This window comes from Stigmatopora nigra, chromosome 10 (genome assembly GCF_051989575.1).
Source record: "Stigmatopora nigra isolate UIUO_SnigA chromosome 10, RoL_Snig_1.1, whole genome shotgun sequence".
NCBI classification, from domain to species: Eukaryota; Metazoa; Chordata; class Actinopteri; order Syngnathiformes; family Syngnathidae; genus Stigmatopora; species Stigmatopora nigra.
The window spans coordinates 1,803,775-1,825,953 of record NC_135517.1 but is presented as its reverse complement, the minus strand read 5'-3'; the positions used below and the strand labels follow the sequence as shown (position 1 = coordinate 1,825,953).

Below are 22,179 nucleotides of genomic sequence, written 5' to 3'. Positions count from 1 at the left end.
AAGACAAAAACGTTCTGTCTTGGTGGAACTAGCATAGCCTTGAAAGACAAATCTAGAATTCAAGGGTTGTGTTAAGTGTCGGTGGCAATGGGGGGCGGCAAGAGAGGCCTTTAAAATACTGTCCAAAAGGGACTGGACGGACTGGATTGCTCACTATGGACTTGGGGGCGAAACCCGAACCCTGGAACTCTTTTGAGTAGACAGCTGAGGCAGAATGGATGCACTAAGGGACTCTTTTGTCACTCTGACTTTTCAGATGTCATCGTACAAAAGAGCCACGCTGGATGAGGAAGATCTGGTGGACTCTGGCGGGGATGACGTCTACCAGTCTTCACCTATGCAGGTAAACTCAATTTAACCTTTTTTGGTTTAACTGGTGTTCAGGCTATTGTTTTTTTTTGGTTTTGTTTACCCATGAATCTCCTTTAAATCTGACCAATCTATTATTTAACAGTTTTTGAGTGTCGTGATTTTTTTAGTACTAAGATTGACCTGTGTGAGGCAGCACTGTGCAAAAGATTCAGACAGAAAATGGAAAAATGTGAAAAAACTTGCTTTCTTGTGCGTTGTAGTTGAAAGCCATGACCGGAAGTTTGGTCGCCGGTCTTTTGGTCGCCGGTCTTTTGGTCGCCGGTCTTTTGGTCGCCGGTCAAATGTACTTAGATATGAAACAGTACTTAGATATTCAACAGTACTTGGATATCAAACAGTACTTGGATATCAAACAGTACTTGGATATTAAACAGTACTTGGATATTAAACAGTACTTGGATATTAAACAGTACTTAGATATTAAACAGTACTTATATATTGAACAGTACTTGGATATTAATCAGTACTTGAATATTTCACAGTGCTTGGATATTAAACAGTACTTGGATATTAAACAGTACTTGGATATTAAACAATACTTGGATATTAAACAGTACTTAGATATTAAACAGTTCTTACATATTAAACAGTACTTACATATTAAACAGTACTTACATATTAAACAGGACTTGGATATTAAACAGTACTTGGATATTAAACAGTACTTGGATATTAAACAATACTTGGATATTAAACAGTACTTAGATACTAAGTAGTACTTAGATATTAAACAGTACTTGGATATTAAACAGTACTTGGATATGAAACAGTACTTGGATATGAAACAGTACTTCGATGTTAAACAGTACTTCGATGTTAAACAGTACTTCGATGTTAAACAGTACTTCGATATTAAACAGTACTTCGATATTAAACAGTACTTCGATATTAAACAGTACTTCGATATTAAACAGGATTTAGATATTAAACTCTCTTTCTTAGATATTAAACTCTCTTTCTTAGACACTAAACTCTCTTTCTTAGATACTAAACTCCCTCTCTTAGATATTAAACTCTCTCTCATGAATATTATTTTGAGAGCTGGTTTCAACAGTAAACTCTGTCACCATTTGAGTGGTGACTAAAAGACCGGCGACCAAACGTCCGAGCACCGTTGATAGCTAATAGATAAAATGAGCTGTTACTCATGCACAGGTGACTCTCCGGAGTGGCCGGAGTTTCTCTTGCTGGGCCGAAAAAACTGTAAACGAGAGGAAGCTTCTGTTCCTGGTGTGTTTGCTGTCTGCGGCCCTTTTCGTATCGCTCATCACAAGTGCCGTCTTCTACCGCCAAAGTGAGTACTTGATTACATATTTTCTTTGAGTTTCAAGGCCAAGCCAATAATGGGAATTGGCAGTTAATATTTTTTGGCAGCTGGTTTACAGTCATTTCGAGGAATCGTTTATTTTCTGGTAAACAAGTCATTTTACAGTATTTTGCAATCGAAGGATGACAAATTTTGGTTCTGAATTCAACGATAAGGCCCAAGAGTTTGAAAATATACTGTGTATTTTACATAAAAGGTACTACAGTCCTGTTTTGCTGCATTTCCTTCTTGTCACTGGAAGTAAACCTGAAATGAAAACCGGTAAAACCTGTCTGTTCATACATAATTCATTGGAAATCACAAACAAGGTTTATCCAGAAGAGAAAGCAATGCTTTCAATCACAGTTTGGCTCAGTACATATTGTATATGGTCATCTATAACCCTTATAAAGCCTGATTTATGGTTGTGAGTGTGTATGTTAAGTTTGTCTCGCTACGTTTGTCCAAACCGTCCAATGTAGAGAGTTGAATTTTTTTATGGTGGTCAGAGACAGCTGCCAAATCCTAATAGACTCATCATTGAATTTTTTTCACCTTTTCTAAGTGTGTAAACTCAATCTTTTATTTGTTAAAACCCCATATTTTCCCCCTAATTTTTTTTTAATAGCGTAACAATTGTTTTTTGGTTTGCTGGCCCCCTTTTGCTTGAATATGTATAAAAGAAATATAATTGTTTTGTAAATTCAACAATTTTTATCCTTTAGTTATGCTCATTAGCCTAGCATACGCTGCTAACCTGTTTGTCAGGTTTGGTCATGTGATGTTTTATATATAGCAGATTGATGTATGATTTTAAAAGGCTGATATTTATTTGAAAAAATAGGAATAAAACATAAATTGTCACTGTTGAAAGCTAATTTTATAACCCAATATTTTGAGGATGATATACAATTTTTAAAAGAAAAATACTATATAAATATATCATACACACAAACACAATATTCACAAATTGTTAAACTTAAACGACTTTAATGTTTTTCTATTATTTCGTGCTTAATATTGATTATTATCTTGTTTTTTCCCCCCTTATGAGCATGGTTAAACCTAATTATTGAGTAATTTAATGTTATTTTCTGGTTTTCACTTTGTGGAGAAACAAAACAAATCACATTTGGCCTCGTAACATTTTTTGGTACATCAAAAAATATATAACAAAAATCCCAGGAGTCAATTGGCATTCCCATTCACAACTGCATTTCGGGGAAACCTTCTGGAAACAATGTCGCCACACCTTTAGTTTTACTTCCTAACACCTTTTCAGTTTCTTCCGTCTACGTCAACACTTCCACTAAAAAAGCTTTTTGGATGACACATGTCGTATGCCGGTTTTCCTCTAATTTGTCATGGGATGTCGCATGCCGCTTCCTGTCATTCAAAAGTGTGGACATTACTGCGAATTATGGGATAATGGGAGGAACGGAGATGAATTCTCCTCGGGATGCTAAACTTTTTAGCTTCGGAAGTCCTTTCAATGCCGTCCCACGCTTTTTTACGCGTCGTCTAAAGCAAACTGATTAAAATCTAAATAGGATCAATGTTCAATTATAGAGTGGTTAGCGTTTAGGCCTCACAGTGTGAGACCTGGGTTCAAATCCAGGTCGGTCCACTTATGTGGAGTTTGTATGTTCTCCCCAGGGATGCATGGGTTTTCTTTGGGTACTCTGGTTTACTCCCATATTCCAAAAAACATGCATGGTAGGCTGATTGGACACTTTAAATTATCACTTGGTAATATGGGGGTGAGTTTGCATGGTAATTTTCCATTTTAATGGGAGAATGTGTATGACTAGTGGTTAAATGTGGAACTGCATTGAGGATCTACATTTATCAATAATGGAGCATTGTGTAAGACTAGTGGTTAAATATGGAACTGCATCAAGGATCTACTTTAATCAATTTTGGATCTATATATTATTTTATTGAGGGTGGCCCAGTGGGGTAAGTGGTTAGCTTGTCAGTCTCACAGCTTTAGGGTTGTGGGTTCAAATCCAGGTCTGTTTGCATGTTCTCCCCGGGCCTATGTGGGTTTTCTCCGGGTACTCTGGTTTTCTCTGACATTCCAAAGATGTTCATGGTAGGCTGACTGGTTTCTGGGCTTTTTTTTCTTGGAAAATTGAGGGAATTAAAGGGCCAACATGAAATTTATCCATATTAAAGTGGCGGCCCGTGGGCCAAATTTGGCCCGCCGCATCATTTTGTGCGGCCCGGGAAAGTCAATCATGAGTGCTGACTTTCTGTTTTAGGATCAAATTAAAATGAAGAGTATAGATGTATATTAAATTTCCTGATTTTCTCCCATTTAAATCAATAATTGTCATTTTTAATCCATTTTTTCTGTGTTTTTAGTTAAAAAAATATTTTTTAATATCTAAAATTCAAATGATTAGAGATGTGTAGGGAACATTTCCAGTTTTTCCCCCTTTTTAAATCAATAATTGCAGATTTGTACTCATTTGAATCTCCAAAAATGGCCAGAAAATATCTCAAATTCATTCATTGATTAACAATGGCAGCCTAGTTGAGAAACATAACCAAAACGAAACTATGTGACAATAAAATGAGTTTGACAACCCCAGATTTAAATCTGTCACAAGTGAATCCGGATGAAAAACGACTTTGTACAAGCAGGGCGCGTTCCTTCCCGTTATTGCGAGTAGGCCGCAAATGATGCTTTCCAGATGCTCCCCCTTATTTGGCTTACCTAGCTTTTGAAATATTTTCCCATTATTCACGGCGGCCGTGCTTAAACAAAACAAAATGTTACGGAATTTCAAGACTGTTTTGTTCCACATTTCAGCACACCCGGGTGTTTGCCTGACGGAGCCATGCATCACGGTGGCCAGCGCCGTTTTGTCGGCCTTGGACCGCTCAGTCGACCCTTGTCAAGATTTCTACAACTACGCTTGCGGCGGGTGGATAAAGAGCAACCCCCTGCCTGAAGGCAAATCCCGCTGGGGTCCTTTTAGCACTCTGTGGGAGCATAACATGCTGGTGATGAAGCATTTGTTAGGTAAGTGGATTGGATAAGTTTATTCATCCCGTATTTGGGAAATGTTGTTGTCACAGTAGCAAGAGGGTGAGAATACAGACACAGAAAAAGACATTGTAGACATAAATAGATAGGTAATAAGTAAGTTAATAAATAAATACATGAATAAATGTATAAATGAATAAGCGTGTTGCTGCTATATATATATATATATATATATATATATATATATATATATATATATATATATATATATATATATATATATATATACATATATATAATTACATATATATACATATATATAATTACATATATATACATATATATAATTACATATATATACATATATATAATTACATATATATACATGTATACATATATACATATGTACTTATGTGTACTTGTACATGTACATATGTGTACTTGTACATGTACATATGTGTACTTGTGCATGTACATATGTGTACTTGTGCATGTACATATGTGTACTTGTGCATATATAGATGTACATGGCTGAAAAGATTATTTTTTGTTGTAGTTTTACAATTTTTTGTATTTTTTTAATTTTTTTACATGATTTGGACAGAGAACACAACAATGACAGGTCTGAGTAAAGCTGAGGAAAAGGCCCAGCGGTACTATCAGGCCTGCATGAATGAGGAAAAGATTGAGGACTTGGGTGCAAAACCATTGCAGGAACTCATCACACAGGTATTATACTATTTTCTCGCATATCGGCCATATTTGTGGACTGAATAAAGCTTAGACACGGATGCGGCTTGTATGCCATAAAACACAGTAGTTCCTACATTACATTTGTCTGAGTTTCCTGAATTGGGACAAAAAAAACTTCAAATCCCAATCCCAGGCAGCCACAAAATAACTATAACACATTAGCCTTTGTCCCAGAATACTACTGATTTTTTTTTGTAGATTGGAGGTTGGGCCTTGACCGGACCTTGGGACAAAGATAATTTCCAAGAAGTCCTCCGCGCCGTGTCGGCTAACTACCGAGCTTCCCCATTCTTCGCAGTGTTTGTCAGTACCGATTCCAAGAACTCTTCTAGTAACGTCATCCAGGTGAGGGTTGTGTGTTTAGGTTTATGATTGGACACCCATTTAACTGGGTCACATTGTCTTTCTACCAATGTAGGTGGATCAATCCAGCCTGGGACTCCCTTCTCGGGATTACTACCTCAACAAAACTGCTAATGAAAAGGTATTACATGTGTATATTCCTATTCCAGATAAATGCATCCACTGCATTCATAATGTGTGAATCAAAAAATGGGGATGGACTTTCCTGGACTTGTTAGGATTACCCAGATAATTGTTTTTGTTTCCCCTCTGAAACACATAATCATAGACTCTCATTGCTTTATCCACTTTGCAGTATCTCACGGCATACCAGAACTTCCTGGTAGAGTTAGGAGTCCTGCTGGGTGGCTCCTACGAGACGTCTCGGCAGCTCATGGGGGAAATTGTGGACTTTGAAACGGCCCTGGCCAACATCACGGTACCCCTCGAGGAGAGACGTGATGAGGAACTCATCTACCACAAGATGGAAGCCAAAGATCTAAAGGTAACGACAGCAAATGAGTTGACCAAGAACATTTTTGATCTCGGTCATTCATTAAAGAGCATTTTTTTACTAGTTTTGTACTTTTTTGTGTATACAGAGTCTGGCTCCTGCAGTAGACTGGATGCCCTACCTCAATGAGGTGTTTGCTCCAGTGACGATCAATGAGTCCGAGCCGGTAGTGGTCTACGCCAAAGAGTATCTTCCAAAAGTGTCGGACCTTATAGCCAACACCAATAAAAGGTTCCAATTGCAATTTGTAGCTTAGTTTTTGGTTCCTGTTATTCATACTATTTAAAAAAAAAAAAAAAAAAAAAGTTTTTATGTGAAAATAATGAGATTAGAGGGTAGTCGGATGTTTGGTCGCCTGAATGTTTGGTTGCCCGGACGTTTGGTCGCCTCGTATCTCAAGGCAAATATCTGCTCGGAATTTTACTCGTATCTCAGGGTAAATATTTGCTCAGAATTTTGTCTCGTATCTCAAGGCAAATGTCTGCTAGAAATTTTGTCTCATATCTCAAGGCAAATATTTGCACGAACTTGTCTCATATTTCAAGGCAAATATCTGCTCGGAATTTTAATCGTATCTCAAGGCAAATGTCTGCTCTGAATTTTACTCCTATCTCAAGGCAAATGTCTGCTCGGAATTTTACTCGTATCTCGAGGCAAATGTCTGCTCGGAATTTTACTCGTATCCCGAGGCAAATGTCTGCTCGGAATTTTACTCGTATCTCGAGGCAAATATTTGCCCGGAATTTTACCCGTATCTCAAATCACTCGTTATGTTGGGGCATTAAAATAATACATCATTCAGAAATTGAGCCCACATTATATCTGTTTTGTTTTTCACCCCCCATCTCTAATGGTGGCCATGTTGTCTTTTTTCAGCCTACTTAACAACTACATGGTCATGAAAGTAGTAAGGAAGATGGTGTTCATTTTGGATCAGCGGTTTCAAGATGCCGAACAGCGTTTTTTAGAGATAATGTATGGAACTAAAAAGGTAAGCCTCACTTTTTAAATTATTTATTCCCTAATTATTAGTTTGTTTTTTAGTTTTAGTGCCTACTCTCCTCCCTGAAAGTATAAAAATTTATATTTATATATACAGTTATTTTCTAGCTTTACACAATTAAGTCCCGCCCACTTTCCATTATGAATCAACAGCAGAGATACAAGACCATAAATGGAATGTAATGCAAAAAATTTGTCACACAGGGAGCGCATTTTGCAGTGTTGTTATGTTTCCGACATTACTACACAGGAAATAGTTTAGTTCTCAAGTGAATTACTGTTTTTATGAAGCAAGGGAGGGAGGGAGGACACTTTTAAAAGAATACGTACGGTAAATGAAAGCGACCTTTCGGCGGTTATCGGGTTGAGATCCTGTTTTTTTTTCAAGTGGGTCAAGCTGGAATAACAAAGACAACGTAATGTGTTTTTGGCGCTGCAACTGAGACTCGTGTTACCACTCAAACTTACTTTTGAACTTTGCTACTGTTGTTCTTTGCTTTTCTTCTTAACTCTTAAGGATTCACCTTTGTACATTGGCCCCACGATTTAACTGTGAATATTGATGAGTAAGGGTAAATGTTATTTTTAACTGAAAAAACAAGTGTAGTAGATATTGTATTTTTTGCATATATGCCATATTTGACGCTTAAAAAATGACTGAATCTAGGGTAAGGCTTATATGCGCATAAATTAGACTTGACTTGCACAAAATGCCATCACAAAAAGGCACACAAGGTCATTTATTTCAAAATAGAGAAAAGATAAACAGATAAAATGCTTCACAACATTTATTTTGAAGGCTATGAATGAAATTCACCCAAAAATAATACACTGTATCTTGCATAAGGCAAATTCAATGATTTTTAAGGCAATTTTAAAGGCAATTGATTGATACAGTATCTCAGAAATACCATGTATAATGATTTTTCTTAAGATTTTCCCCTTCAAATTAACATATTTGTACTCCCTATTAAAACCTTGAATATGGAGGTGAAAATTCTGAATTTTGGGGCGGCTTATACGAGAGAAATTGTCAAATTGAACCATTTTAAGGCAGTTTTAAGAGTACGCCTTGTCTGTATTCAATGAATAAAGTAATCTAATCTAAACGTTATTAATACTGGTGAAAAGTTTTAGAAAATATAACACAATCAGGTCTTTGCTGACGTTGATCACAAGGCAGAAACATGCTCAAATTTGTCTGCTGGTGGTTTTGTGAAGACGGAGATACTTTGAAAGACTGAAATACTTTGAATTGATTCGAAATATCAGCATAAAGCATTTGCTGTTTTCATATTTGACTGCAGCTTCTGTTATCAACACCTACACACAAAAACTGCTATTAAAGTCAAATGAATGGACAAAAGCAACCCAACAAACTTGGTTTTTACAGTCACAGGGTAGCTTTTTTAATTATTTTATTTTATTTATTTTTATTTTTTATTTTATATTTTTATATCTCTGTCCACTCTTATTTGTTTTTGGTGTTTTACAGTCCCTCTATCTTTTTTTAAATGATATTTTAATATTTCTTAATACATTCCTTTTTACTTGACTTTGTACTTTATACTTTAATGATGAGTGATGAGTATGTTAATACTTTAGTCCTTTATTTCTGTTTATGTTTCATATGTACTGTTAACGGATGCACTTTTTTATTTGTATCGTATCTTGTGCTGACCCCGCCCATCTGTCAAATTTTTAAAGTCAATGTTACTTTGTACTTTATACTTTTGACTTTTTACTTTAATGATTAGTGATGAGTATATTAATACTTTCGTCCTTTTTTCCTCTTTATTTTTCACATGTACTGTTAACGGATGCACTTTTTTATATGTATCATATCTTGTGCTGACCCGGCCATCTGTCAAATTTTTAAAGTCAGATTTACTCTGTACTTTATACTTTTTAATTTAATGATGAGTGATGAGTATGTTAATACTTTAGTCATTTTTTTCAGTTTGTTTCATATGTACTGTTAACGGATGCACTTTTTTATATGTATCGTATCATGTGCTGACCCCGCCCATCTGTCACATTTTTAAAGTCAATATGGCCACCGGGCTGAAAAGTCTGACCACCTCCTCTGACATTTTGCAGAGCTGTACTCCTCGCTGGAAATTGTGCGTCAGCGACACCGACAGCGGCCTGGGCTTCGCTTTGGGCGCCATGTTCGTCAAGGCCACCTTCGCCGAGGACAGCAAGACCATCGTGAGTTCCAAACGATAACGTGGAGACGACGTATTTCTCGCCATCTCCTTTTGCCGCAGGCTGAAGACATGGTCGGCGACATCAAAACGGCGTTTGAGGAAGGGCTCAAGTACGTCAGCTGGATGGACGCCGACACCAAAAAGGCCGCCAAAGAGAAGGTAAGGAAAAATTGCCATTAACTAACGTTGAGTACAAATACGCACTTATTTTTTGATTCATTCATTTTTATTTTATTTTATTTAGGCTGATGCAATATACAACATGGTAGGCTATCCGGAGTTCATCATGAATGCCACCAAATTGGACAAAGTGTTCATTGACGTAAGTTAAATGGAGTTAAGTTCAAATTAATGATATTTTAGCAGAAGAAATGCAAGAATTATTTTGTTGCAGTTTGAGGTGGTTTCAGATCTCTACTTCCAAAACGTCATGCAGTACTTCAACTTCTCCGCTAGGGTCATGGCTGACCAGTTGAATAAAATTCCAAACCGGAACCAGTAAGTGGCTCTTCTAATCCTGATTGTTTGAGAAAAATTTGACTACAGAAAATAATAATATTTACTTTAAAAAATGTATTTAGTCTCCAAATACTAAAGTAGTTGATTAGTTGCCAATGAGTTAGAACGATTATATTTGTGACCTTTAATTCAATGGTTTTTTTTGGCAGATGGAGTATGACCCCACCAACTGTAAATGCGTATTACAACCCTACCAAAAACGAGATGGTTTTACCAGCGGGAATTTTCCAAATGCCTTTTTACAGCCGCTTCTGGCCCAAGTAAATCTTCAGTTTTTCTAAGATGATTGCAAAATATGTACTTGTGCTAATCTTTGTCCTCATTTTTCTTTGTTGCAGAGCCCTCAACTTTGGTGGAATTGGGGTTGTCATGGGACATGAACTGACCCACGCTTTTGATGACCAAGGTTAGCAACGCAATACAGTGCCTAGCAACAGAATACAGTAATCCCTCGATTATCACAAATTCACTACTTTGTGATTTTATCGCGTCATCACTTGTCGTAAATTTTTTCCACTTAATTCTTTAAAATATATAAACATATATACATAAAAATGGGAAGATCCACGCTGAAACTCGGAATCAAAAGTCGTTCTTGCTACTAGGACTTAGCACTTAAGAAAAAATAAAATACAGTAATCCCTTGAATATCACTTTTTTCCCAGGGATTTTTTTTGTTAATTACATTTTTTTTTTGTAAATTCATAAAAATGTGCAAAACCACAATGAAACTCGCAGGCAGAAGCCACTCCCCTGTCCTCCACTTAAAAAAAAAAAGTTACCCAACTTTGCTGTTTTTTGTTTAGCGCGCCTCTGTCTGGTCCACATTAACCGTGATATTTGAGGGATTACTGTACTTGAAAAGAAAAAATAACAATGTGTGGCATTACAGGAAGGGAATACGACAGAGAAGGCAATCTGCGCTCTTGGTGGAAGAACTCATCCGTGGAGGCCTTCAAGAAGCAGACGCAGTGCATGGTGGAGCAGTACGGTAACTACAGCATCAACCAGGAGCCCCTGAATGGCCGCCACACGCTTGGAGAGAACATCGCTGACAACGGTGGACTGAAGTCTGCTTATGAGGTAACGTGTAGTTTATGTCAAGCCCACCTGCGACATGTTTTTATTTTTCTGTATAATGTTATGTGATTGAATATAAGGCTTACGTGAACTGGATTGCCAAAAATGGTGAAGAAGAGACGCTCCCAGCCCTGGGAATGACCAACCACCAGCTGTTTTTTGTGGGATTTGCACAGGTGAGTGTCAGATATTTTGCACACATTAATTGTCTAAAGGAGTGGTGTTCAAACTATGGCCTGCTATCCAGATTTTATTGACTCACACAAGAGTCAAAGAGGAATTTACATATAAAGTAGAAGTCTACTTACGAAATGTTCAAGTTAGGAAACAAGTTTGGGAACCAATTCATTTTGTAAGTAGTGGTACGACTGTACTAATAAATGCAGTTAATATATATATATATATATATATATATATGTTTTTTTATATATATATATATATATATATATATATATATATATATATATATATATATATATATATATATATATATATATATATATATATATATATATATATATATATTTTTTTTTTCTTAATCTAATTCATTGTTTAACAAATGAAAGTGGCATTTACATTATTTAATTTTTATTAAAGCGGCCCTCTCATAAAAGTGTGTATGTATATATGTGTATATGTGTATGTATATATGTGTATGTATTTGTGTATATATGTGTGTATGTATATGTATGTGTATGTATATATTTGTTTGTGTATGTATACATATGTATTTGTGTACATGTGTATATGTATATACACATTCACATGGGTGTATATACGTATACACATGCATGTGTATATATGTATACATATATACATATATATGTATTTTTGATTTTTTTTTTACTTTGTAACTAGAATCTGCATGTTTTTATTTTTTTTATTTTTGCAACTAGGTATGGTGTGCCGTGAGGACACCAGAAAGCTCTCACGAGGGCGTCATCACCGACCCGCACAGCCCGTCCAGATTCCGAGTGATCGGAACCGTCTCGAATTCTCACGAGTTCTCCAAGCACTTTGGCTGCCAAGCAGACACGCCCATGAACCCCAAACACAAGTGCGAACTTTGGTAACTTTGCCTTGAAATGAACTCTGGGGGGGAAGGGAGGGGGAGGGGGGACGACACACAAACTGTGGAGGCTCACCGGCCTAAAGAACCAACCACTCGATGCCCAACGGCGTTTATCGTAACTAAACATGGCTGCTTCACTTGTAGGATTTGTTTAAATTCAAATTTTACGTTCACAAATTTTAAAAACAGTTCCGGCGGTTTTAAAAATAGTCTTTGACGAAATAGGATCAGAATTATCGGACATTTTTACACACAAATATACCTGTTTTGCACTCGTGTAGCAGCTAGCTTTAGCTAGCTAGCACGTCAAGGGCAGAGAAATTTGGTCTGGTTCTTCAATAAATAAGCCTAACTGTGAAAGTGTAATAGTTTAAGACACGTCAAAGTTGTCTTTTCTTGATCTTAAGACCGAATAGAAATATGGAAATATATAATATGGGGACAGTCATGTAAATTAGCCCCAGTGTTACAAACTAGCGACATTTCCAGAAATAGCCAGATAACAATTTCCAACTATTTCTATACAAGCTATTCAAAGTGTCATTTTCTTAAATATGTACATTTTTAAAGACTGCTGAGCTATATACACATACTTTTTGTTTTTGGAACACTGGAGCTATATCTGCTAATTTGAGGGAGCAATGCTAATAACCCTCTTTTTAACGGATAGTACTGAGATTGTTTCTTTTTTTTGGATCATTATACGACAAGGTTTCCATAAATACTTGGTTTTTAACAAAGGTAATAATATAATACGAGAAATACAAGTTAAGATCATTCAGAAAAAGTGTATTTATGACGAAGTTTTGGGAAACCCTTCACTTCAAAGTACCTTGTGATATACAATATTTGGAAATAGAGTTTAATATCAGTCCTGATTTAAGTTTAATCTAAAACAAAAGTGACAAAGTGTGTGTTTGGAACTGCTATACTTTGTTTTACTAATGTCTGCATAGTTTGCAATGCTAGCTGTACAATGCAGAATCCCATTGACGAGCTAACAATTAGCATCAAGGTAAGATATGCCTGTGCAAATACAATTTTTGGATGGAATAGGCTGTTAAACAATGTTTTAGGGGAAGGTTATGGTTACCTAACATGTTTTAACATGTATCCAAAAGTATCGCTGTATTTTATGGGTTATATTTTATGACAGTGAACTGTGGGACCAGGTTTTTTTTTGCTGCTTAAAATAATGTCCATTAATTAAGTCAATTTAAAGAGGATTTTAAGCCATAATTGAATGAGCGGAAGTCAGGACTGATTTGAAAGTATAAAGAATTGATAGAAAAGCACTCACAATCAAATTGGACTAATTGCACCACTTGTCCTTTTGTTTAAATTTATTTTGTATAATAAAATTATCTTAAAATATTTGTGTATATTTCTTTTTTAGTTTAATTTTAGATAGCTGTTTTTTTATATTATATATCTTAATGAATCCATAATGTTTGTAGGTCAGACTTATTTGAAATATTTTTTTTTATTTGTAATCAATTTTATGGAAGTTTTAAATGTTATTTAAAAAAAATATTTATGGCTCTTAATTAGCATTTTTTTGTATTTTTATTTAGTATTAAAAATATCTAAAACCTTCCTGCTTTCTATCAGCTTTAACCTTTTTTATAAATAAAAAACTTAGACTTGTACTTCAAGATGCAATGGTCGAACACAAATGCTAGAGGGCGCTACCAACACATATTTTCAAAAAGATACCTTTTAACGCGATAGAAGTTTGTATCACTCTTTATAGTAATAGTGTATTAAAAACTAAAATTTTTGAAATTGTTTTACGCGAATTATGTCCAGAATTGGTGGAAAATTGATGAAAATTTGATGTTTTATGATAACATTTGAGCTTTTTTTTAATTTTGAAAATATCAAAATTGTTTATAAATGTTGTTTATATTGTATTTTTAAAAACTATCTTAATGTGCAAAATTATGTAATTTCCATGGTCGAAACGGAAGTGGGTCGCTCGGTTGATTAGCCGAGCGTTTCCGTAATTGGCCGAGAATTGCCGAATCATCTGTCCTACCCGGACGGCTGGAGAAGCGGCAAGCAGCTGCGCCATGTTGGCCGAGTCACTCACGTACGTGAGGGCAAAAAATGAGAGAAAACACACTTGACGAGCAGCATACCTAAATCCCCCCTGAGCGGGTGGTTGAAGACCCTACAGCTTCTCCTTTTTCTTCATCATCTTCTTCACCCACCTCTCGTGGAAAAGAAGCCAAGCCGGTGGCGGGGCCGGGGATCCGCAGAGGCTCCGGACGGGCTCGGGAGGCTAAAGCTCCCGCCGTCCCCAATGAACAGCACCGCTGATCCGGGCAGCGACTTCCCATGAAAAAAAGGAAAAATCCGTGTCGCTATTTCAGCTTCGTTATCCCGCTTCTCTCAGGGGGGCTTGGGGCCTGCTTTGCCTCCATGTGTGTGAGCTAAAAGCGACGCTCTTTTCTCTATTTGTCGCACTATTTTGTTTTTAATGTGATAGTTTTTTTTACGATGAGTTTGCCACCGAAAGTAGTCCCCAAACCCGCTGCCGCCGTCGCCGCTAGCGGACCTGGAAGCGGCCCCTCTCCATCGAGCCAACTGCGGGCTACCCTGACCTCCGTGTCGCTGCCACCGGGAGCCCCGGCGGTCCCCCAACCCGGAGCAATACAACCAGCTCAGTATCCTTTCCACCCGGTAATGCATAACTGTTCTTTATTAACACGCATTTCATCTTTACAACCAATATTTTATACTTTTATTACTCATAGTAGAACCTGGATGTGATGGTCTTTTTGGGATGGGAGGGGGACAATTAGCTATGATGCTAACTATGCTAACATTAGCCGGTTTTCCAATCCGCCGGGATTGTTTGTTTTTTAATTATTAATTATGGAAGGAAGGGGAAGGGGGGTCGTTTGCTTCCAACTAAGCAACACCACACCCAACGTCAAACCATAACGATAATGTATTTTAATGATATGTATATGTTAAAGTGGGCTGACATTGTTGCTTCAAGACGGGCTTTCACGGTTCTCGACACCGGTTACCGGCTTTGTTCGGTTATCTTTGGTGGCTGCTTGGGAATGAGTAGCTAGGTGATAACTAACCATCGACCCAGTGCTAAGCAAATGGACGCCCCAAAATAAGGCCTGGTTTTGGGGAGGCTTGCAGGGGGCCAGAGACCCCCTCCCACAGCTGAGTGAGAGGGATGGGGGTCCACCCTGGTAGGCCTGTTTAGATCTTAGCCTTTAAAAAGTCAAGATTTCTCCAACTTTGTGGGATCAGAAGGATTTAATGCATTAAATTGATTTTTTCACAAAAATGTATTTTATGGGAAAATTCCCAATTATTGTTTTGTCACCTTGCCTTTAGCAATAAGTGCTTATTTTAGTAAAATACAGTATTTTTTATGATGCATTTTTCTATAATAACTGCTTCGAACAGGGTATAATTTAATGGTATTTTTTAAAATTTATTCAATTACTTTTTAGGTGTAGGTTTGTCATGAAATCACATTTTAATCCACATTTGGAAGAGGCTTACTTCTGATTTTAAGATATCCCATGCCGTGCATTTTTACGATGCGTTCGCCAAATGTGCTACCGCAAAACCCAAAAAGTCATAATTGTAACCATGCCTGTGGGAATCCATTCTTTACATAAGAAAATGTATCGAAATTGAGTAGGTTTACCTCCCAGTAACATGACAGGCCTGAAATCACAGATGCGGAGAACATGCATACGCATGTTAAAGCCAAGCCTCTTCGTGCACAGATGTTTGAACAAAAAAAAACTGAGAGGCAATAAAGCAGGGTTTTACAAAAAAATAATTAAAAAAAGTGGAAATCCCTGATGTTTGCTCTCAAGGACATTATTTGGCTAATAAAAACCCAGATGACAAACTTCAGCTGACATATTTTGTCATTTTTTGCCAAGGTTTTAGCTCTAAATTTGACAATTCTATTTAAAATTTGCATGTATCCATTTTAAATTGTTTTTGGAGTTAAAATAAGTTATTTGTTCATCCATGAGATAACTTAAATGTCATTTTAGATGCAAAGATGTTAAACAATCAATGAAAATGTTGATGCCAATTTCAAATTAAATAGGTATGGCTGTGACAATAATAGATTAGAAGCCAAATATAAACAATATATTATATAAAAGCTGTTTTTTCTGAGAGTTGTTAGAGTGCAGGTTTTCTTCATCGCCAGCTCGTGGCCTGGCATCTATATTATGTGTGAGTATTTTGAGAATTTGAAACAGACTTGATCAAACCCACAAAAACAAAAACATCTGTCATTTAGCTGTTGTCCTACTTTAGTATTCTGTGACATTTGCAATGAACAAAAATCATATTTTGTAGTGCGTAAAAGCAAATTTTTCAGATTTTTTGACCCTTTTCCTATTGGCGAGAAGAGAATTTTCAAAATTTATGACCATTTTTGTATTGGCGTTAGAGATTTTTCAAATTTTATAACCCATTTATTAATTTTTGATATTACACGTCACGGTAAGTAAATTTTCTTCTTGTAAATTGCTTTTTTGTATTTTAGTTTGAATACAAAATGTGGGATTAGTAGTTTGGTAAAGACTGATGTACAGTAATCCCTCGAATATCGCGGTTTATGTACACCCAACATGGCCGTGATAATTAAAAAATCGCAAAGTAGGATAACCCCTATCAGCGGATTTCACATATTTAAGAACTTTTAAAAAAAGTTATTAAAAAAATATAGCAGAAAAAAATCGCAAACTAGCAAAACTGTGATAGGTGAAGTCTTGATAATCGAGGGATTACTGTAGCCAACCACGCATGGTTTCCAGTGCAAACTGTCCTTGTTTGACTCTCCCGACTGTAGAATTTGTTTAACCTACTTTCCATGGCTGTAAAATGTAAATGTTTATCATGGGTCCTCTTTACGTTTACAACACGTTTTATACAAGTGGGCTCGAGTGCATGAACTTTATTGATTTGACGTTTCGTAATCTAACCTTACGAAGGGTGCTGTAACTGCCAATGGACTTATATACCTGCTTTATTGATCTTTTTAGTGAAAGCATTCGTCCTCTACAGACAGACTTTTGATTAGCTTTGCTGTTTTGATGAATGACTTGGAAGCTAGCAAAGCCCGCTAGCCGGGATGTTAACTTGGCTGCCTAAAAGTGTGTGTCTACATGTTATTTGTTGCCATTCACGGTTGCCAGAGGAACGCCAGGCGCATGCGTCTAATGGCGCGTAGTCTCAGACAATGGCGGCGCTGCTTAGCATTCAATACGAGAGGCCAAGGTGGCGCTTCCCACCATCTGCCAACAAAAGCCCAGGTCAGCCAGCCTTGCTAGAGACCCCCCGCTATCCCCCCCCCCCCCCCCCCCCCGCCCCTTGGTATTATTTCATTTCAAATCACGTCTCTATGATGCAGACTCAGCTAAGAAATGATGACTTTTGCACAATGTAATGGTGGAGTTAATATGGAGGTTTGAGTCTGTTTTTCAGATTGAATTAGAGTAGTTCGTTTTGACACAAATCTCATATGAGGATTTCCCCCAAAAATATTTTGGGATGAATTACATAATTGAGGATCTGCCAATCGCAAATCCCAATTTGATACCTTGTTAATGTGTTAATTGTGCTAACTAAGTTTGAACAATGCTATCTCAGCCTTATTAAAGGGTTATTATTAGTATGGAAGTGTTTCAATGAAGCAACAAAAACACATTTTTTGGTAGAAATCAGTTCTGAATAAAAAAAATAGAAAATTTGGTTAAAATATTTTTGATTCTGCCTAAATTTAGAATACAATTTAGGCACGTCAAGTGGTTTCAATGAAATGTCAAAAACACATTTTTTTGTGGAAAATCAGTTCTGTAACACAATTTAAAAATTTAGGTTAAAATATTTTTTATTCTACCGAAATTTAGAATACAATTTAGCCATGCCAATTGTTTTTAACGAATCGACAAAAAATATTTTTTGGTTGAAAATCAGTTCTGCAACCCAAAAAAGCAAATTTGGTGACAAAAACATTTTGATTGGACCTAAACTTAGAATGTAATTTATTTTCGTCTTACAATTTCTTGCTGAATATTTTCTTTTTTTGCAAAAAATTGTTTCAAATACAAATTTTTACTTGTGTAAAACTTGCATGAACCTTAAAACTGCAATATCCATATACTACCTATGAATATTTTTGTTTAGATTTGACCACCATTATAAAAAAAAAATCAATATTAGCTTTTTTAATCCACTATTAGAGCATTGTCCCCCTTTTTCCCTCAAAAATGCAGTCTATCAGATTTTAAATCCAGATAATATAGTGGCTCACATCAGATTTAGAAAATATACGCTTCCCTGCAACTTGACAGGCAGCCATGTTTAGGTATGAAATCCATCTCCAGATATGATGTAGGTATATGTACAATTTAGTCCTTGACACTCTGCTGTGTTTTGAAAGCAGGTGTGTTTGCGTGTAGCCTGCTTGTGAAAATGTTCTCCCATTCGTGCGCTCACTGTGGGAAGTTATAAATAAACTGCTGAGCTGTTATGAGCCAGCATGCAGGACACTTTATTCCAGAGAGGGCGTGCCAGCTAGTGAAAGACGACTTCCTGCCTGATGTCAGAAAGGCACGCTCGGCATTCTTTGCGGCGGTCACAGCTTTTCTCTTTTTAATTAGGAGAAAGATAAGACACAAACGAGGCTGTCTGGAGTCATTTGTGGTTTTATGCTTTTTTTTGAGACTTGATTTTTACCTCTACTTACAAAATTATTCGGTTGCAGAACGTTTTCGTAAGTGGAGGTGTACTTTGTATGTAAATTCTCTTAATTCAATCTACCATATCTCAAGTCACTCATTTGCATATAACAAAATTAGTAAGTAGAGGTGGAATTTATATGTAAATTCTCTAATTCAATCTACCAAATCTCAAGTCACTCATTTGCATATACAAATTTTGTAACCTGAAATTTTTTTTCCTGGAGGCAATTTGTAAGTAGAAGTGTACTTTATGTGTAAATTCTCTAATTCAATTTACCATATCTCAAGTCACTCATTTGCATATACAAATTGTGTAACCTGAAAATTAGGTTCCTAGAGGCATTCGTAAGTAGAGGTGCACTTTATATGTAAATTCTCCAATTCAATCTACCATATCTCAAGTCACTCATTTGCATATAAAAAAATTGTAACCTGAAAATGTTGTACCTGGAGGCAATTTGTAAGTAGAGGTGTACTTTATATGTAAATTCTCTAATTCAATCTACCATATCTCAAATCACTCATTTGCATATACAAAATTCTTAACCTGAATACTTTGTACCTAAAAGCATTCATAAGTAGAGGTGCACTTTGTATGTAAATTCTCTAATTCAATCTACCATATCTCAAGTCACTCATTTGCATATAAAAATTTCTTAACCTGAAAATTAAGTTCCTAGAGGCAATTTGTAAGTAGAGGTTTACTTTATATATAAATTCCCCCATTCATTATATACAAATATCTTGATGCTGCAATGCTTTCTATTCCAAATAGGCCACCCTACAAAAACATCAAATAATCCTATAAAATTGTCCTTTAAGATAAATCAAACTGTCTTTGGTCCTCCAAGAGCAAAAGAGCCGAATCCAGCATTTTTTTTAATAGCCCTCTTTCAGTTATCAGCTTGACGACTGTGACATCTTGCTTAGAACCCAATTGTAGACACGGGCTGAATTCTCATAACTTTAGGTTATCTTTGACAGATTTGTACACTTTTATTGATCCTTGTAGTATTTACGACACAGTCACAAGATTGTATTTGTGCTTGATAGTACTCTATACAGTAAATTTAAAAATGTGTTGACAAGACAGTCAAAAAACTCACTCTTGAAAATGCATTTTAGATAACTATTTAAAGTTTAATTTCAGTATGCTAACTACTTCAAATACACAAAAGAAATAGTTACCAGCTTGCAAAACCTAAACCCGCGTTAATACCACCAGAAAACCAAATTATTGCATCAAATTTTACTCCTGGCTGATTTTTATGGCCGCCTGCTAACCCAAATTATTTTCCTGCCATCTGTTGGTAGCATCCATGCAGCTAATACCAAAAAACACCCGAATAATTCCCTTAAAAACCCACTTCTCAACAGTAATTCCCTCATCTTAAAATATTACTTTGTAAAAATCAGACCTTATTAAAATGAGGACATTAACAATCGCATCCCAGATTTCAGTTTGTAAGGCTTGAGTCCGCTAAGCTAGCGGCCATTGTTCGTAGCATAGTGAAAGAATGGTCTCAGCTGCAGCGTGTGGTGAAAGCTTTGTTAGTACCACTTTTATGTGTGGGTGTATGTGTGTGTATGTGTTTTTTTTTTTTTTTGGGGGGGGGGGCAACAGGGAGAGGGAGTGTTTGCACCATCTGGGAGGCGTCCGATCGCTAGCTCTTCACAAAACCAATATTCATAAAGTCATGGCTTGTCTATTAGAATGGTGGACAGAGTGTAGGTCTTTCAAACCTACTGACAAATGGGGTTAGAAGTCAAATGGGTTGCCTGTGAGATATCCTGTTGGCATAGAAGACCAGACTTCCCTTTCCCTAGCCATTTCCTTCCAATCGAGATGGTCCAGGTCAACCATAGTTGCTTCAGTGTGTCCTGGTTGTCCCCAGACCAGTTTCTGGTTGTTCCCAGACCAGTTTCTGGTCGTCCCTAGACTATTTCATCAGGGTGGTCCTTTTGGTAGTGAAGTGGTGTAATTACAGTTCAAGAATGTTGATTTTCTTTTAATGCCGTATTTTCACGACTATAAGGTGCACCGCATTATAAGGCGCACCCTCAAGGAATGACATTTTTTCCATATATAAGGCGCACTGTATTATAAGGTGCACTGTCTATTTTGGAGAAAATTTAAGACTTTTAAGTGCGCCTTATACTTGTGAAAATGCGGTACTTGCTATTGACTTCCAGGTATGAAGCACTCACTACTTTACAGTCACCTCTAGAGCCAGCCATTGTTGATGTTCTGGATTTTTTTGTATAAAATCTTGCAGTGGAGGAGGAGCTATATGATGGAAGATGTTGTAAACTAAGATGGCATCTGCATATTTAACAGTATTGTTACCTTTTAAGCGTTTGTGTTTTTTTAATATCCTACAATGGTGGTTTTTCGTTTTTGGTTTTCAGTTTTTTTTCCATATATAAGGCGCACTGTCTATTTTGGAGAAAATTGAAGACTTTTAAGTGCGCCTTATAGTCGTGAAAATACAGTATTATCATTGGCAAAAATTATTTCGTGATAGTTATCGTTTTATCGCCCAGCTCTCCTTTTAACAATTCAAACCAACACCTTCTATGTACTCTTCATAGTTTATCTTTCCCATGTATACACTCCACAGGCATTTAACCTATTCTTCCATAAATCTAACCTCTCCTCTGTCTCCCCAAAAAAATCCACTTCACATTTTCCCTTTAACATTAGCCAAATGGTGAAAGGTACATACTGTACTCAAAAGAAGGGGGCTTGAAGAGAGAAAGGGGGGGGGGGTGGTCTTTAAAATGAAACTTGCAAGCTGTTGAGCTTTGAGGAAATCCCTTTTGGAAATAAATGCGCTTTAGCATGGTTGACATGTTCAATCTGTAATTTCTTACTGATTTGAAACTTCCTTTTGTGTGTAGTGACTCTCGTCTTGTAACTTTATTACAATGTATCTTGAAAAAAATGCAATGATTGTGTTTAAATGAATGGTGCTAACGGATTGGTTGGCCAAAGTGCTTGTTTTCCTTAAAATGCACTTTTGCAGAATTCCTCGGGTTCAGCAGTCATTGGATGACAGAATCTTCTCGACGCAGCCTGGAGTGGCCGCAGTCTATAGCGTGAGTTCACTTATACAAACATTGATTCGTTCCGTGAATGAGTTTGCGGAAAATGAATGGTCCCCCTGTGGAAGTGTATTAAAATGGCTTTAGAAAAAAACTAGAAATATATCAAGGAATAGAATGGTTTGGTGAGTGTCATTACATTCTGCGTTTCCTCAAGGGGTGT

The 22,179-nt window shown here is 36.6% G+C and overlaps 2 protein-coding genes across 2 annotated transcripts in view; both read left to right on the top strand.

Moving 5' to 3' along the window:
• On the top strand, positions 1-13,539 carry ece1 (endothelin converting enzyme 1). Its single transcript, XM_077725936.1, has 18 exons — positions 1-343; positions 1,528-1,666; positions 4,497-4,709; positions 5,278-5,402; positions 5,625-5,771; positions 5,845-5,910; positions 6,085-6,273; positions 6,371-6,513; positions 7,159-7,273; positions 9,385-9,495; positions 9,555-9,653; positions 9,739-9,816; positions 9,889-9,992; positions 10,163-10,273; positions 10,352-10,419; positions 10,906-11,096; positions 11,174-11,269; positions 11,990-13,539. The coding sequence occupies exons 1-18, from the start codon at positions 215-217 to the stop codon at positions 12,164-12,166; spliced, it is 2,301 nt and encodes a 766-aa protein (XP_077582062.1). The 5' UTR covers positions 1-214; the 3' UTR covers positions 12,167-13,539.
• A 640-nt stretch (positions 13,540-14,179) lies between these two features.
• Positions 14,180-22,179, top strand: part of eif4g3a (eukaryotic translation initiation factor 4 gamma, 3a) — a 33,807-nt gene continuing 25,807 nt past the window's right edge. The window contains exons 1-2 of the mRNA XM_077726072.1: positions 14,180-14,834; positions 21,938-22,010. Of these exons, the coding sequence (XP_077582198.1) occupies positions 14,668-14,834; positions 21,938-22,010 (240 nt within the window). The 5' untranslated portion in view covers positions 14,180-14,667. The remainder of the gene's footprint in view (positions 14,835-21,937; positions 22,011-22,179) is intronic.

Excerpts from the sequence above, each read along its gene's own strand:
- ece1 (XM_077725936.1), top strand. The coding sequence starts at position 215 with ATGGATGCACTAAGGGACTCTTTTGTCACTCTGACTTTTCAGATGTCA. Across the intron at positions 6,514-7,158 it reads ATAGCCAACACCAATAAAAG|CCTACTTAACAACTACATGG; the intron begins GTTCCAATTGCA and ends GTCTTTTTTCAG. Across the intron at positions 7,274-9,384 it reads TAATGTATGGAACTAAAAAG|AGCTGTACTCCTCGCTGGAA; the intron begins GTAAGCCTCACT and ends GACATTTTGCAG.